The 15,977-nt window shown below is 48.4% G+C and overlaps 1 protein-coding gene across 1 annotated transcript; it reads left to right on the top strand.

The window, feature by feature from the left end:
- The first annotated feature begins 9,570 nt into the window (after positions 1-9,570).
- Positions 9,571-14,696, top strand: LOC118376438 (BTB/POZ domain-containing protein KCTD12-like). Its single transcript, XM_035763153.2, has one exon. It carries the CDS (start codon positions 10,481-10,483, stop codon positions 11,330-11,332), a length of 852 nt encoding a protein of 283 aa, XP_035619046.1. The 5' UTR covers positions 9,571-10,480; the 3' UTR covers positions 11,333-14,696.
- The last annotated feature ends 1,281 nt before the right edge of the window (positions 14,697-15,977 follow it).

The raw sequence follows: 15,977 nt of genomic DNA, 5'->3' as shown, positions 1-15,977 counted from the left end.
CTCTGTTTCTCTCTCTGTTTCTCTCTCTCTGTGTTTCTCTCTCTCTCTGTCTCTCTCTCTGTTTCTGTTTCTCTCTCTCTGTTTCTCTCTCTCTGTTTCTGTTTCTCTCTGTTTCTCTCTCTGTTTCTGTTTCTCTCTGTTTCTCTCTCTGTTTCTCTCTCTCTCTGTGTTTCTCTCTCTCTCTGTCTCTCTCTCTGTTTCTGTTTCTCTCTCTCTGTTTCTCTCTCTCTGTTTCTGTTTCTCTCTGTTTCTCTCTCTGTTTCTCTCTGTTTCTCTCTCTCTGTGTTTCTCTCTCTCTGTTTCTCTCTCTCTGTTTCTGTTTCTGTTTCTCTCTCTCTGTTTCTCTCTCTCTCTGTTTCTGTTTCTCTCTCTGTTTCTCTCACACCAGTCTGTATCAAAGTAGTACATACAGGAGAGCTGCATCGCTCTTCTCTCCACTCTACCGACTAGTATCTCCAAACCTGGGTTCAAATCGTTTATCAATTATTTCTTATACGTTTTAGCGTTTGCTTTATCCTGCCTACAAGGGGTTTGGACTTTTGCTAATCTGTTGGTTCCATTGTGCCAGGTAAGCCCAACTAAAGTATGTATTTCAAGTAGTTTTTGAACCCAGGTCTAAGTATCCTCCCAATAACCTGCTTTTTACCATAATCCTGTTGGTTTTAAAGGCAATCTGAATCACAATCATGTAGTTTGTTATGAATCTGAGTAACATGAGTGGCCCGTTTGGCTGGTCCCCCTGTGATGTCAGAGGGGAACAATGTTTACACAAGCACCTTAACCTATGAGCTACGAAACCAACTCATTTTTTTTTTTTAAACAAACAACTTTTGTTTTGTTTCTTAACAGTGCCGACTATTATTAATTAAACTTGAATGTTTTAATGTCATGTTAGGTGGACAGATGGTTCCGTTCTGTGCGTTTTGGTGAAAACTCCAGCAGTTGTCACTGCAGTTAGTTTGTTTTGACCATGTTGTGAATGCCACTGTAAGATTTGTAATATGATGTGTACGTGTCATTACACAGAACACAGATGTGATCAAACAGCCAACCATCCGATGGTCATGTCTTATGTGTTCTGTTTCTCCTCATGCACTGAGCTCTGCTAAAAACAGAGATCTGAAAAGTAAAGTGATTTGAAGTCTCAAACGTACGCCGTTGTGTAAAGTACCATTCTCTAAGAGGTTGTGTGTCTGTTTGAGTCGGTAGAAAGCACTTTATCATTTTGTTAATTTTTACATGTATGCAAAGGGTGTATCATTTATATTCCCTGAATATAACAGACAATATGAGAGGTGGAGAGAGAGTTTGGGGTATATCAGGACCTTGTATAGTTGGGACGGTAGAGACCGGTATTCATATTAAATGTATTGTCAATAGAGAGACAGATGAACTGTTTTGTATTGATAGCTCATATAGGTAAATGGTTGGTCTTTCTGGTAAGAGTTCTGCTCACTGGTATCCAGCAACCCCACAGTGACTGGGCGACACTCACCTTGAATACAATGGTTGAGAGATTGGCATTGAATTCATACAGTATGCACATAATATGCTGTCCATGGAGTTTAATTGTGGTTAAAAATGTATGCATTTTCTTGTTTGATTGTTCAGAAACTACTGTTGAGGAGGAACCGAAATAAACAGTTATCTTTTTAGTTTCTGCTGCCTTTTTTGGGGGGGATAACTGAATCCCAAATGGAACCCTATTCCCTATAGAGGGTGGACACTATGGGTGATTAGTCCTCTAGTTGAACCCAGAGGGAGAGGCTGGACACTACGGGTGATTAGTCCTGTAGTTGAACCCAGAGGGAGAGGCTGGACACTATGGGTGATTAGTCCTGTAGTTGAACCCAGAGGGAGAGGGTGGACACTATGGGTGATTAGTCCTGTAGTTGAACCCAGAGGGAGAGGCTGGACACTACGGGTGATTAGTCCTGTAGTTGAACCCAGAGGGAGAGGGTGGACACTATGGGTGATTAGTCCTGTAGTTGAACCCAGAGGGAGAGGCTGGACACTACGGGTGATTAGTCCTGTAGTTGCACCCAGAGGGAGAGGCTGGACACTATGGGTGATTAGTCCTGTAGTTGCACCCAGAGGGAGAGGCTGGACACTATGGGTGATTAGTCCTGTAGTTGAACCCAGAGGGAGAGGGTGGACACTACGGGTGATTAGTCCTGTAGTTGAACCCAGAGGGAGAGGATGGACGCTATGGGTGATTAGTCCTGTAGTTGAACCCAGAGAGAGAGGGTGGACACTACGGGTGATTAGTCCTGTAGTTGCACCCAGAGGGAGAGGCTGGACGCTATGGGTGATTAGTCCTGTAGTTGAACCCAGAGGGAGAGGGTGTACACTACGGGTGATTAGTCCTGTAGTTGCACCCAGAGGGAGAGGCTGGACACTATGGGTGATTAGTCCTGTAGTTGAACCCAGAGGGAGAGGCTGGACACTACGGTGATTAGTCCTGTAGTTGAACCCAGAGGGAGAGGCTGGACACTACGGTGATTAGTCCTGTAGTTGAACCCAGAGGGAGAGGGTGGACACTACGGGTGATTAGTCCTGTAGTTGAACCCAGAGGGAGAGGCTGGACACTACTGGTGATTAGTCCTGTAGTTGAACCCAGAGGGAGAGGCTGGACACTACGGTGATTAGTCCTGTAGTTGCACCCAGAGGGAGAGGGTGGACACTACGGGTGATTAGTCCTGTAGTTGAACCCAGAGGGAGAGGGTGGACACTACGGGTGATTAGTCCTGTAGTTGAACCCAGAGGGAGAGGCTGGACACTATGGGTGATTAGGCCTGTAGTTGAACCCAGAGGGAGAGGGTGGACACTACGGGTGATTAGTCCTGTAGTTGAACCCAGAGGGAGAGGCTGGACACTACGGGTGATTAGTCCTGTAGTTGAACCCAGAGGGAGAGGCTGGACACTACGGGTGATTAGTCCTGTAGTTGAACCCAGAGGGAGAGGCTGGACACTACGGGTGATTAGTCCTGTAGTTGAACCCAGAGGGAGAGGCTGGACACTATGGGTGATTAGTCCTGTAGTTGAACCCAGAGGGAGAGGCTGGACACTATGGGTGATTAGTCCTGTAGTTGAACCCAGAGGGAGAGGCTGGACACTATGGGTGATTAGTCCTGTAGTTGAACCCAGAGGGAGAGGGTGGACACTACGGGTGATTAGTCCTGTAGTTGAACCCAGAGGGAGAGGCTGGACACTACGGGTGATTAGTCCTGTAGTTGAACCCAGAGGGAGAGGGTGGACACTATGGGTGATTAGTCCTGTAGTTGAACCCAGAGGGAGAGGCTGGACACTATGGGTGATTAGTCCTCTAGTTGAACCCAGAGGGAGAGGCTGGACGCTATGGGTGATTAGTCCTGTAGTTGAACCCAGAGGGAGAGGCTGGACACTACGGTGATTAGTCCTGTAGTTGCACCCAGAGGGAGAGGGTGGACACTATGGGTGATTAGTCCTGTAGTTGAACCCAGAGGGAGAGGCTGGACGCTATGGGTGATTAGTCCTGTAGTTGCACCCAGAGGGCGAGGGTGGACACTACGGGGGATTAGTCCTGTAGTTGAACCCAGAGGGAGAGGCTGGACACTATGGGTGATTAGTCCTGTAGTTGAACCCAGAGGGAGAGGGTGGACACTATGGGTGATTAGTCCTCTAGTTGAACCCAGAGGGAGAGGCTGGACACTATGGGTGATTAGTCCTGTAGTTGAACCCAGAAGGAGAGGGTGGACACTATGGGTGATTAGTCCTGTAGTTGAGCCCAGAAGGAGAGGGTGGACACTATGGGTGATTAGTCCTGTAGTTGAACCCAGAGGGAGAGGCTGGACACTATGGGTGATTAGTCCTGTAGTTGCACCCAGAGGGAGAGGCTGGACACTATGGGTGATTAGTCCTGTAGTTGAACCCAGAAGGAGAGGGTGGACACTATGGGTGATTAGTCCTGTAGTTGAACCCAGAGGGAGAGGCTGGACACTATGGGTGATTAGTCCTGTAGTTGAACCCAGAGGGAGAGGCTGGACACTACGGGTGATTAGTCCTGTAGTTGAACCCAGAGGGAGAGGCTGGACACTATGGGTGATTAGTCCTGTAGTTGAACCCAGAGGGAGAGGGTGGACACTATGGGTGATTAGTCCTGTAGTTGAACCCAGAGGGAGAGGCTGGACACTATGGGTGATTAGTCCTGTAGTTGAACCCAGAGGGAGAGGCTGGACACTACGGGTGATTAGTCCTGTAGTTGAACCCAGAGGGAGAGGCTGGACACTATGGGTGATTAGTCCTGTAGTTGAACCCAGAGGGAGAGGGTGGACACTATGGGTGATTAGTCCTGTAGTTGAACCCAGAGGGAGAGGCTGGACACTACGGGTGATTAGTCCTGTAGTTGAACCCAGAGGGAGAGGCTGGACACTACGGGTGATTAGTCCTGTAGTTGAACCCAGAGGGAGAGGCTGGACACTATGGGTGATTAGTCCTGTAGTTGAACCCAGAGGGAGAGGCTGGACACTACTGGTGATCAAAAAATCAACATAAATCAACATCAACATACTGTAGACTCAGCAGTGGACTGAATCAACATACTGTAGACTCAGCAGTGGACTGAATCAACATACTGTAGACTCAGCAGTGGACTGAATCAACATACTGTAGACTCAGCAGTGGACTGAATCAAAAATAGAGCTCTTCCCCTGCTTTTTGTAAACTGCTGATGGACGATGCATCTCACAGGAGGGACATGGAATGAAACAGGTGGGTTCACATGGTTGCTATGGGCGCGGGGAGTGGAAGAGGAATGCATCATATTCCCATGGATGATGCACTGAATATGTCACATCACTTATGAAATATCTGAAAAAACTGCTGAGAACAGTGAGATCAATAAGAAAAGGCCTTAAATGACTCTTACTGCAGTAGTCAATAGACATGACTCCTCTCTTACTGCAGTAGTCAATAGACATGACTCCTCTCTTACTGCAGTAGTCAATAGACATGACTCCTCTCTTACTGCAGTAGTCAATAGACATGACTCCTCTCTTACTGCAGTAGTCAATAGACATGACTCCTCTCTTACTGCAGTAGTCAATAGACATGACTCCTCGCTCTTATTGCATTAGTCAATAGACCTGACTCCTTTCTCTCTTTCTGCAGTAGTCAATAGACATGACTCCTCTCTTATTGCATTAGTCAATAGACCTGACTCCTTTCTCTCTTTCTGCAGTAGTCAACCGTCACTTCTGGAGGAAACTTGGCACCATCCCTACGGTGAAGTATGTTGGTGGCATCATCATGCTGTGGAGATGTTTTTCAGCGGCAGGGACAGGGAGACTAGTCGGGATCGAGGGAAAGATGAACGGATCGAGAGATCCTTGATGAAAACCTGCTCCAGAGCGCTCAGGATTTCAGAATGTGGCGAAGGTTCACCTTCCAACAGGACAACGACCCAAAGCACACAGCCAAGACAACACAGGAGTGGCTTGGGGAGAAGTTTCTGAATGTCCTTGAGTGGCCCAGCCAGAGCCCGGACTTGAACCCAATCAAACATCTCTGGAGAAACCTGAAAACTCCCCAAATACAGGTGTGCCAAGCTTTTCGAATCAAACCCAAGAAAACTCAAGGCTGTAATTGCTGTTAAAGGTGCTTCAACAAAGTACTGAGTAAAGGGTCTGAATACTTCTGTAAATGTGATATTTATGTTTAAGTTTTAATACATTTACCAAATTTTCAACAACAAAAAATGTGTGTGTAGATTGTTGAGGGGGAAGAAAACTATTTAATCATTTTTAGAATAAGGCTGTAACGTCACAAAATGTGGATAAAGTCAAGGGGTCTGAATACTTTCTGAATGCACTGTACATACACACCGTTTCATTTTAACAATGGGTAGATCTAGGTGTTGAGGGGCAGGGTCCGTATTGGATCCAATGAGAGAGGTCCTCCGGGAAATCAGGGAACTGATTGGTGAGAGAAAGAACTAATGATTCAGACGAACTGGGTGGGTGTGTGTGTGCATGTGTGAGAGAGAGGATTCAACTGTCCACTTCCTCTACCCTCCTGACACATTTTCTCCTCCCTGGAACACTGGTGTGGCAGGAGGGACTCCTATAGGAGCTGGAACACTGGTGTGCCAGGAGGGACTCCTATAGGAGCTGGAACACTGGTGTGGCAGGAGGGACTCCTATAGGAGCTGGAACACTGGTGTGTCAGGAGGGACTCCTATAGGAGCTGGAACACTGGTGTGTCAGGAGGGACTCCTATAGGAGCTGGAACACTGGTGTGGCAGGAGGGACTCCTATAGGAGCTGGAACACTGGTGTGTCAGGAGGGACTCCTATAGGAGCTGGAACACTGGTGTGGCAGGAGGGACTCCTATAGGAGCTGGAACACTGGTGTGTCAGGAGGGACTCCTATAGGAGCTGGAACACTGGTGTGCCAGGAGGGACTCCTATAGGAGCTGGAACACTGGTGTGTCAGGAGGGACTCCTATAGGAGCTGGAACACTGGTGTGTCAGGAGGGACTCCTATAGGAGCTGGAACACTGGTGTGTCAGGAGGGACTCCTATAGGAGCTGGAACACTGGTGTGTCAGGAGGGACTCCTATAGGAGCTGGAACACTGGTGTGTCAGGAGGGACTCCTATAGGAGCTGGAACACTGGTGTGGCAGGAGGGACTCCTATAGGAGCTGGAACACTGGTGTGCCAGGAGGGACTCCTATAGGAGCTGGAACACTGGTGTGGCAGGAGGGACTCCTATAGGAGCTGGAACACTGGTGTGGCAGGAGGGACTCCTATAGGAGCTGGAACACTGGTGTGTCAGGAGGGACTCCTATAGGAGCTGGAACACTGGTGTGCCAGGAGGGACTCCTATAGGAGCTGGAACACTGGTGTGTCAGGAGGGACTCCTATAGGAGCTGGAACACTGGTGTGTCAGGAGGGACTCCTATAGGAGCTGGAACACTGGTGTGCCAGGAGGGACTCCTGTAGGAGCTGGAACACTGGTGTGTCAGGAGGCACTCCTATAGGGGCTGGAACACTGGTGTGCCAGGAGGGACTCCTGTAGGAGCTGGAACACTGGTGTGTCAGGAGGGACTCCTATAGGAGCTGGAACACTGGTGTGCCAGGAGGGACTCCTGTAGGAGCTGGAACACTGGTGTACCAGGAGGGACTCCTATAGGAGCTGGAACACTGGTGTGTCAGGAGGGACTCCTATAGGAGCTGGAACACTGGTGTGCCAGGAGGGACTCCTATAGGAGCTGGAACACTGGTGTGCCAGGAGGGACTCCTATAGGAGCTGGAACACTGGTGTGCCAGGAGGGACTCCTATAGGAGCTGGAACACTGGTGTGCCAGGAGGGACTCCTATAGGAGCTGGAACACTGGTGTGCCAGGAGGGACTCCTATAGGAGCTGGAACACTGGTGTGCCAGGAGGGACTCCTGTAGGAGCTGGAACACTGGTGTGTCAGGAGGGACTCCTATAGGAGCTGGAACACTGGTGTGCCAGGAGGGACTCCTATAGGAGCTGGAACACTGGTGTGTCAGGAGGGACTCCTATAGGAGCTGGAACACTGGTGTGCCAGGAGGGACTCCTATAGGAGCTGGAACACTGGTGTGCCAGGAGGGACTCCTATAGGAGCTGGAACACTGGTGTGCCAGGAGGGACTCCTATAGGAGCTGGAACACTGGTGTGTCAGGAGGGACTCCTATAGGAGCTGGAACACTGGTGTGCCAGGAGGGACTCCTATAGGAGCTGGAACACTGGTGTGCCAGGAGGGACTCCTATAGGAGCTGGAACACTGGTGTGCCAGGAGGGACTCCTGTAGGAGCTGGAACACTGGTATGCCAGGAGGGACTCCTATAGGAGCTGGAACACTGGTGTGCCAGGAGGGACTCCTGTAGGAGCTGGAACACTGGTATGCCAGGAGGGACTCCTATAGGAGCTGGAACACTGGTGTGCCAGGAGGGACTCCTGTAGGAGCTGGAACACTGGTGTGCCAGGAGGGACTCCTGTAGGAGCTGGAACACTGGTGTGCCAGGAGGGACTCCTATAGGAGCTGGAACACTGGTGTGTCAGGAGGGACTCCTATAGGAGCTGGAACACTGGTGTGTCAGGAGGGACTCCTATAGGAGCTGGAACACTGGTGTGCCAGGAGGGACTCCTGTAGGAGCTGGAACACTGGTGTGTCAGGAGGGACTCCTATAGGAGCTGGAACACTGGTGTGCCAGGAGGGACTCCTATAGGAGCTGGAACACTGGTGTGCCAGGAGGGACTCCTATAGGAGCTGGAACACTGGTGTGCCAGGAGGGACTCCTATAGTAGTGATTGGAATACTCCCTGTTCTACTAAGGTGCCGTAATCATCAACCAGACAACATTTTATTGACCAGCAGTTTATTCTAAAGTACAATTGCAAATCAAATATCTTATAAACAACAAGACACGTGGATGTGGCTCAAATCTTGTTCTAACCGCTAGGCTAGCTGCCAGGTAGGCAGGTCACCTAGTGGTTGGAGAGGCGAGTAAGAGAGGTGAGGGCATGTAGCCCAGTGGTAAGAGAGGTTAGGGCATGTAGCCCAGTGGTAAGAGAGGTTAGGGCATGTAGCCCAGTGGTAAGAGAGGTTAGGGCATGTAGCCCAGTGGTAAGAGAGGTTAGGGCATGTAGCCTAGTGGTAGAAGAGGTGAGGGCATGTAGCCCAGTGGTAGAAGAGGTGAGGGCATGTAGCCCAGTGGTAGAAGAGGTGAGGGCATGTAGCCTAGTGGTAAGAGAGGTGAGGACATGTAGCCTAGTGGTAAGAGAGGTGAGGGCATGTAGCCTAGTGGTAGGAGAGGTGAGGGCATGTAGCCTAGTGGTAAGAGAGCCAGCAGCAGGAGGGTTACCTGTTCTAATCCCGGGTCAGACAGGAAAATTCTGTCAGGAAGTGAGCAGGCTACCAAAGGGTTGCTGGTATCAAATCCTAGATACCATTGCTTGCTTTTGTGTCCTTGGACAAGGCAACCCCCCACTACAACAGCTCCCTGGGCACCCAGTCTGGCAGCCCCCGCACCTCTCTTCCAAAAAACGGTATATGTGTGTGTGTCTTTCAGAGGGGTTGGGTTAATGGCGGAAGTCAAGTTTTGGTTGGACCTTGTGTGCAATCGACCAATAGAGTGATCTTAATTACAATGCAATTTAGATGTTTATTTATTTGGAATTCAAATGATATCTAACGTTTTTACGGAGTGCTCAATGTTTTGTATTTTGTCTTGGGTATTTGCCATTGTTGTAGTTGTAGTTATATCCGATAGGTGTCGCTGCTGTCCTGTTTTATTATAGGGATCTGAGTTTTATTTTAAGGACCGTTAATGACAATTCTAAGGACCCCTAGTTTGGTCATTTACACCCCTGTTGACTATACTATTCACAGTTGATGTTCAAAAAGGACAAATTAATTTAAATTGACATTGCAAATCAAATTGACATCTCAATTGCTTTGCTATATGGCTCATGACAGAAATGGCATGACACCAAATGATGAATCATCTAAACAATCAAAGATCTGCCTTTGTGTTTATAGCTGTAAGTGACACGGTTAGTTTTGCATAATATAAACACTGACCCGGGCCGGGGCAAAGCTAGAGCGCGTCACCGGCAGGTAGGTGGGGTTTAACGGGGCTGATTATTTACGGTACTTTTTTGCAGCAGCAGAGCTCTCCGAGATGGCATAAGAGAGTGGCTATTACTACGGGGGGAGAAAACCTACCGAATGAAAGACAGATAGCGTCGTCCCCTCGGCGATGGCACGACTAGAGTTGTTTTTGTTCACGTCTCTAGCTCGCATTTCGTCTGGGAATTCTTCCTTTATTGGCTATTCCTGATCTGTACTCCAACCGACACCTCCAATTATGGATTGCACTGAAGTTCCACCTTTTGTATTTTTGCGTCAAGACAATCGGGCGAAATAAGAGGAAACGATCAAGGACTGCTGTGAGCTATTATCCATTCCCGGACTGTTCTCCATATATAGACAAGACTCGTTGAGAAATGCAAGCGTGAACGGATTTTGGTAGGCTATTTCGTTTTAATCCTCGGGTGCAATATTCAGGATATTCCATTGGTTTACGCGTAAAGGACATGGACACAAGGTGTTTTAGCTACCTGTAGTTAGAATAGATGCCTTCGTGTTGTCAAGTTTGGCTATTAACGGCCTGAGATGAAATAACGGCAGTTTAGGTGATTGCTTTTCTCTTTTAGGAATAGTGAGCTGCTGTAGTTAAGCCCCTTTTTTATCAGCTGATCACCTTTAGGGTTTCAGAAATACCCTTTTGTCCATTTTGACAACAAACTAATTTTTTTAAATTCAAATGTATTTCATATGAACGCAAGTAACCTATTCTGAGCTGCTGTGTACAGTTGTAGGCTATAACTTGGAAACAAATCTCCCCACCTCACTAGCAAGGTGACAGTAGGAGGAGGATTGCAGAGTTCTCTGTAACAGAACGACCATAGCCATGGCTCTGCCCGATAACACTCCCAGCATTCCTTTAGGGGAAGCAGTCATCTTCCCTGAGATAGTAGAGCTGAACGTGGGCGGCCAGGTGTACATCACTCGCTACTCAACCCTCGTCAGCGTACCAGACTCTCTCCTGTGGGAGATGTTTAGCAGGAAATCCACCAAAGGTCTGGCGAGGGACACCAAGGGCCGTTTCTTCGTGGACCGGGATGGTTTCCTGTTCCGGTATATTCTGGACTATATGAGAGATCAGCAGCTGGTGCTCCCTGACCACTTCCCAGAGCGGGGTCGCCTGCAGCGGGAGGCCGAGTTCTTCAACCTACCTGAGCTCATAAAGATCCTGGCGCCCAAACTCAGCAAGCGGAACTCTCTGGGTGACGAGGGGTGTCAGAGCGACCCGGAGGACTCCTCGCCGGGCATCGACACCGGGCGCAACCTGGCCTCGCTGGGCACTGCCGCCTGCACCAGTCTGGTCCCCAGTGGAGACGGTAAACGCTCGGGATTCATCACCATCGGTTATCGCGGCTCCTATACATTGGGGCGCGACAGCCAGACCGACGCTAAGTTCAGACGTGTTGCTCGCATTATGGTCTGTGGCAAGACGTCGCTGGCAAAAGAGGTGTTTGGGGAGACGCTGAACGAGAGCCGTGACCCGGACCGGCCCCCAGAGCGCTACACGTCACGCTACTACCTCAAATTCACCTTCCTGGAGCAGGCCTTTGACAAGCTGGCAGACGCCGGGTTTCACATGGTGGCCTGTAACTCCACGGGGACCTGCGCCTTCGCTCACGAGCAGACGGACGACAAGATCTGGACCAGCTACACTGAATACGTGTTTTACCGTGAGTGAGGTCATCATCAGCCCTGGTCCCCGGTCCCCCTAGTGGTCCCCAGCATCCAGCCTCCTCTACCCTCGTCTCCTGGATCCCCTCGTCTCCCTGTATCCAGTCCTGGATCCCCTCGTCTCACTGTATCCAGCCCTGGGCCCCCTCGTCTCCCTGGATCCCCTCACCTCCCTGTATCCAGCCCTGGATCACCTCGTCTCCCTGGATCCCCTCGTCTCCCTGGATCCCCTCGTCTCCCTGTATCCCGCCCTGGGCCCCCTTGCATCCATCAATTATTCCCTGCCTCCTGGACCCCAGCCTCCAGCCCCTGCCCCCTGGCTCTTTGGCCCCCTTAGTGCTCCCTAGCCCCCAGCCCTGGATTCCTGCTTCAAGCACCCCTGGCCCCAATCTCCATGGGCCCTGGCCCCCTGCGTCAGGCCCCCCTGCCTCCAACCAGCCGTCCCCTCTCTCCATATTTCTCTCTCACCCATCAGCTGTAATCTTTACCACCTCTGCGGTCCCCTCTCCTGATCCAGCTATAACCCAACCATTGCCCCAGCACCAAGCCTCAGAGACCCAACCACAGCCCCCCTAACCATCCTACAGAGACTGCTCCCCCCTCCCCACCCTCCATGTACTGTCCTTCCTCTTGTATATAGTATCTGCCTTGGTGAAGCACAATGCTGTGTGTAAAAGAGCTTGTTTAGTCCAGTTCAGGTCCTGCCTGGTCTGTACCTTTAGCAGGCTGGAGGGGCCAATCGGAAAAGGGCCTAGATTGAAGTACTATTTTGTTCTGAATCTCTCCAACAGACCCTCTTACTCCTCTGAACTAAAATGGCCAAATAATGTGACATCTAAGCAGCCTAGAGGAATGAGAGAGAGAGAGTGGCCAGCCGGGCACAAACAAGAGCAAAGTGTCACACAAAACGAAAAGTCTTTCATTTCCTTCTTCCCCTCTTCTTATTTTCCTTATATGTCTGAGACCAAACTGTTGGGAAAGGGGCCGTTCACGTTTACCATTCAAATGGGGTGGCAGGTTGCCTAGTGGTTAGAGTGTAGAGGCGGCAGGTTGCCTAGTGGTTAGAGTGTAGAGGCGGCAGGTTGCCTAGTGGTTAGAGTGTAGAGGCGGCAGGTTGCCTAGTGGTTAGAGTGTAGAGGCGGCAGGTTGCCTAGTGGTTAGAGTGTAGAGGCGGCAGGTTGCCTAGTGGTTAGAGTGTAGAGGCGGCAGGTTGCCTAGTGGTTAGAGTGTAGAGGCGGCAGGTTGCCTAGTGGTTAGAGCGTTGGACTAGTAACAGAAAGGTTGTAAGATCGAATCCCCGAGCTGACACGGTGAATATCTGTCGTTCTGCCCCTGAACAGGCAGTTAACCCACTGTTCCTAGGCCATCATTGAAAAATAAGAACTTGTTCTTAACTGACTTGTCTAGTTAAATAAAGGTAAAATAAAAAAAATGATTATCTTTTTCTTGTAAAGATAACGCCTCACCTTTTGTTAAGTCTCTGCTTGTGAAGACAACCAGCTTACATGATGCCACCTTGTCTCACGAAAAATAACTCCTTATAAGGTAAAAGAAGATCTATATGGACCATCAATATCCTCTCGAGCTGTTCATGTATATATTCTTTAGGACAACCCAGGTATTTGCATTCTAGAGGGGATCCTTAATGCTAGAAAAACAATGCTGGGTCTTGTCCGAGAGCCAAAGCTAACAAACAAGGGGAAAAGATCAAGTTGTGTGTTTGACTGCAAGAAAGAGAAATAAGTGGTTTTAGTACAGAGTGGTTTTAGTACAGGGTGAGGGTTTGTCGGAAATGGCACCCTATCCTCTATGTAGTGCACTACTTTTGACCAAAGCCCTATGCAGGCCCTGATCAAAAGTAGTGCACTACATGGGGAATAGGGTGGTTGAAGTGTGTTATTTGATTGTTCGATGAAGTGTTGAGAATTCTAATCGCCCATGGCCCATGCCTGGAAGACCAGAGGAGATGTGAAGTGTTACATCACAATGTCCACAGAACCTCTCCTACCCATCCTCGTACTCTTCCTCCTCCTCTCATCTTGGTTTTTATACCGCCTCTCTGTTTTTAACTTTCTTCAAACGGTATCATTTTTACAGGGATACGATTGTTATTGAAAGCCCACAGCGTTTTGGCTCTTAGCCCTCTTCTGAAACTGGTTTACATTAATGAAGGACAATCCCTTTTCTCATTGGAGTGTGTTTTTACTCTATCTATCCCAAACTCTTCTATTCAGTTCAGTATTCCACTTTTAAGCTCTTTGATATTTGGTATCTTTCATTGACTGTAATGTGTACACCCATGAGAAGGAGAGAGGTTTACGCCATTACCAGCCAAAGAACGACATTCTCCCAGAACTCTAGCAGCTAAACAACAGTATAGGATAGGACATGGATTTTGTGCATATTTTTGAGGGAATGTTGTAGTACAGTTGATTCCTGATAAGTGCACCTCTTATAAGTACAAAATCACTGGTTAGTGCACGTCGTCAGTACAGTCACACCAGTTGTATTTTAGGAATTGACTGTAGTAGGACTGAACAGTAATTGTACCCACAGCAACTATAACCACAGTAACAGAAGAAAGTGTGTGAATGGTTAAGTGGTATGGGGTAATATTCAGGTATACCCTCAGGGCAAGTCTGCATATCAACAACAAACTCACAACTTCAACCAACAGTACCTCAGTAGGTCAAATAAAGCTTGAGAATCATCTCCAATACCAAGAAACACTAATTATCTGAAAAGACTAAACTTGTACCAGTAATAATCAATGGATAAACTAGTAATATGACATGTAAACTATATGACTTGTAAAGTACAGAATATTCTCCCTGACAAAGAGAAACTCTTGTTAGAGAAACTGCCTTGACGGTTCGGTAGACGGAGTGATTTTAATGTGAGTGAAGGTGTGAAGAAGACATTCTGAATACCTGACGGATGATCAATCTTTTATCGGATATTGCTAGAGTATGATGGCACATTCTTAGAGTATGATGGCACATTCTTAGAGTATGATGGCACATTCTTAGAGTATGATGGCACATTCTTAGAGTATGATGGCACATTCTTAGAGTATGATGGCACATTCTTAGAGTATGATGGCACATTCTTGTGATTGCACGTTCTTCGAGTGTGATGGCACGTTCTTTGAGTGTGATGGCACGTTCTTTGAGTGTGATGGCACGTTCTTCGAGTGTGATGGCACGTTCTTCGAGTGTGATGGCACGTTCTTCGAGTGTGATGGCACTTTCTTCGAGTGTGATGGCACTTTCTTCGAGTGTGATGGCACTTTCTTCGAGTGTGATGGCACGTTCTTAGTGTGATGGCACGTTCTTAGTGTGATGGCACGTTCTTCGAGTGTGATGGCACGTTCTTAGTGATGGCACGTTCTTTGTGATGTTCTTAGTGATGGCACGTTCTTTGAGTGTGATGGCACGTTCTTAGAGTGTGATGGCACGTTCTTAGAGTGTGATGGCACGTTCTTAGAGTGTGATGTTCTTAGATGTGATGCACGTTCTTAGAGTGTGATGTGATGTGATGGCACGTTCTTAGAGTGTGATGGCACGTTCTTAGAGTGTGATGGCACGTTCTTAGTGTGATGGCACGTTCTTAGAGTGTGATGGCACGTTCTTAGTGTGATGGCACGTTCTTAGAGTGTGATGGCACGTTCTTAGAGTGTGATGGCACGTTCTTAGAGTGTGATGGCACGTTCTTAGAGTGTGATGGCACGTTCTTAGAGTGTGATGGCACGTTCTTAGAGTGTGATGGCACGTTCTTAGAGTGTGATGGCACGTTCTTCGAGTGTGATGGCACGTTCTTAGAGTGTGATGGCACGTTCTTAGAGTGTGATGGCACGTTCTTAGAGTGTGATGGCACGTTCTTAGAGTGTGATGGCACGTTCTTAGAGTGTGATGGCACGTTCTTAGAGTGTGATGGCACGTTCTTCGAGTGTGATGGCACGTTCTTCGAGTGTGATGGCACGTTCTTGAGTGTGATTTCTTCGAGTGTGGTGGCACGTTCTTCTTAGCACGTTCTTGAGTGTGATGGCACGTTCTTCGAGTGTGATGGCACGTTCTTAGAGTGTGGTGGCACGTTCTTCGAGTGTGGTGGCACGTTCTTCGAGTGTGATGGCACGTTCTTCGAGTGTGATGGCACGTTCTTCGAGTGTGATGGCACGTTCTTAGAGTGTGATGGCACGTTCTTCGAGTGTGATGGCACGTTCTTCGAGTGTGATGGCACGTTCTTAGAGTGTGATGGCACGTTCTTAGAGTGTGATGGCACAATGCGTCGTCAATGTCAGCTTCAGTGTCGACGTCACAAGTCAAACGTAGACCGAACAGCATGTTTGTCATACAGGGTGTACTGTATACCTACGGTTGCTGTACCTACTAAATGTTTGGGAACATAATTAGTGTGTGACTTTCTTTTCATAGCTTACTCTCCGTTAATCAGCACCTCTACAAAACAGTTTTTGGGTGTGTGTCAGCATATTCCTCTTGTTATACAGCAGACAAAAGGAAAATGTAGTCTGTCAATTCAAATGTGTTATTTATCTTCTATTACACATCGTTTTAGTAACTAACTAGGGTGACATATTTCAGTAGAGTTGTGTATGCTCCCATTGATATTATTATTATTATTGTTGTAACTGA

The sequence above is a fragment of the Oncorhynchus keta genome, chromosome 30 (assembly GCF_023373465.1).
Source record: "Oncorhynchus keta strain PuntledgeMale-10-30-2019 chromosome 30, Oket_V2, whole genome shotgun sequence".
NCBI lineage: Eukaryota > Metazoa > Chordata > Actinopteri > Salmoniformes > Salmonidae > Oncorhynchus > Oncorhynchus keta.
The sequence above is the reverse complement of the archived record's forward strand: the minus strand, read 5'-3'. Positions and strand labels throughout refer to the sequence as shown.

Excerpts from the sequence above, each read along its gene's own strand:
- LOC118376438 (XM_035763153.2), top strand. The coding sequence starts at position 10,481 with ATGGCTCTGCCCGATAACACTCCCAGCATTCCTTTAGGGGAAGCAGTC.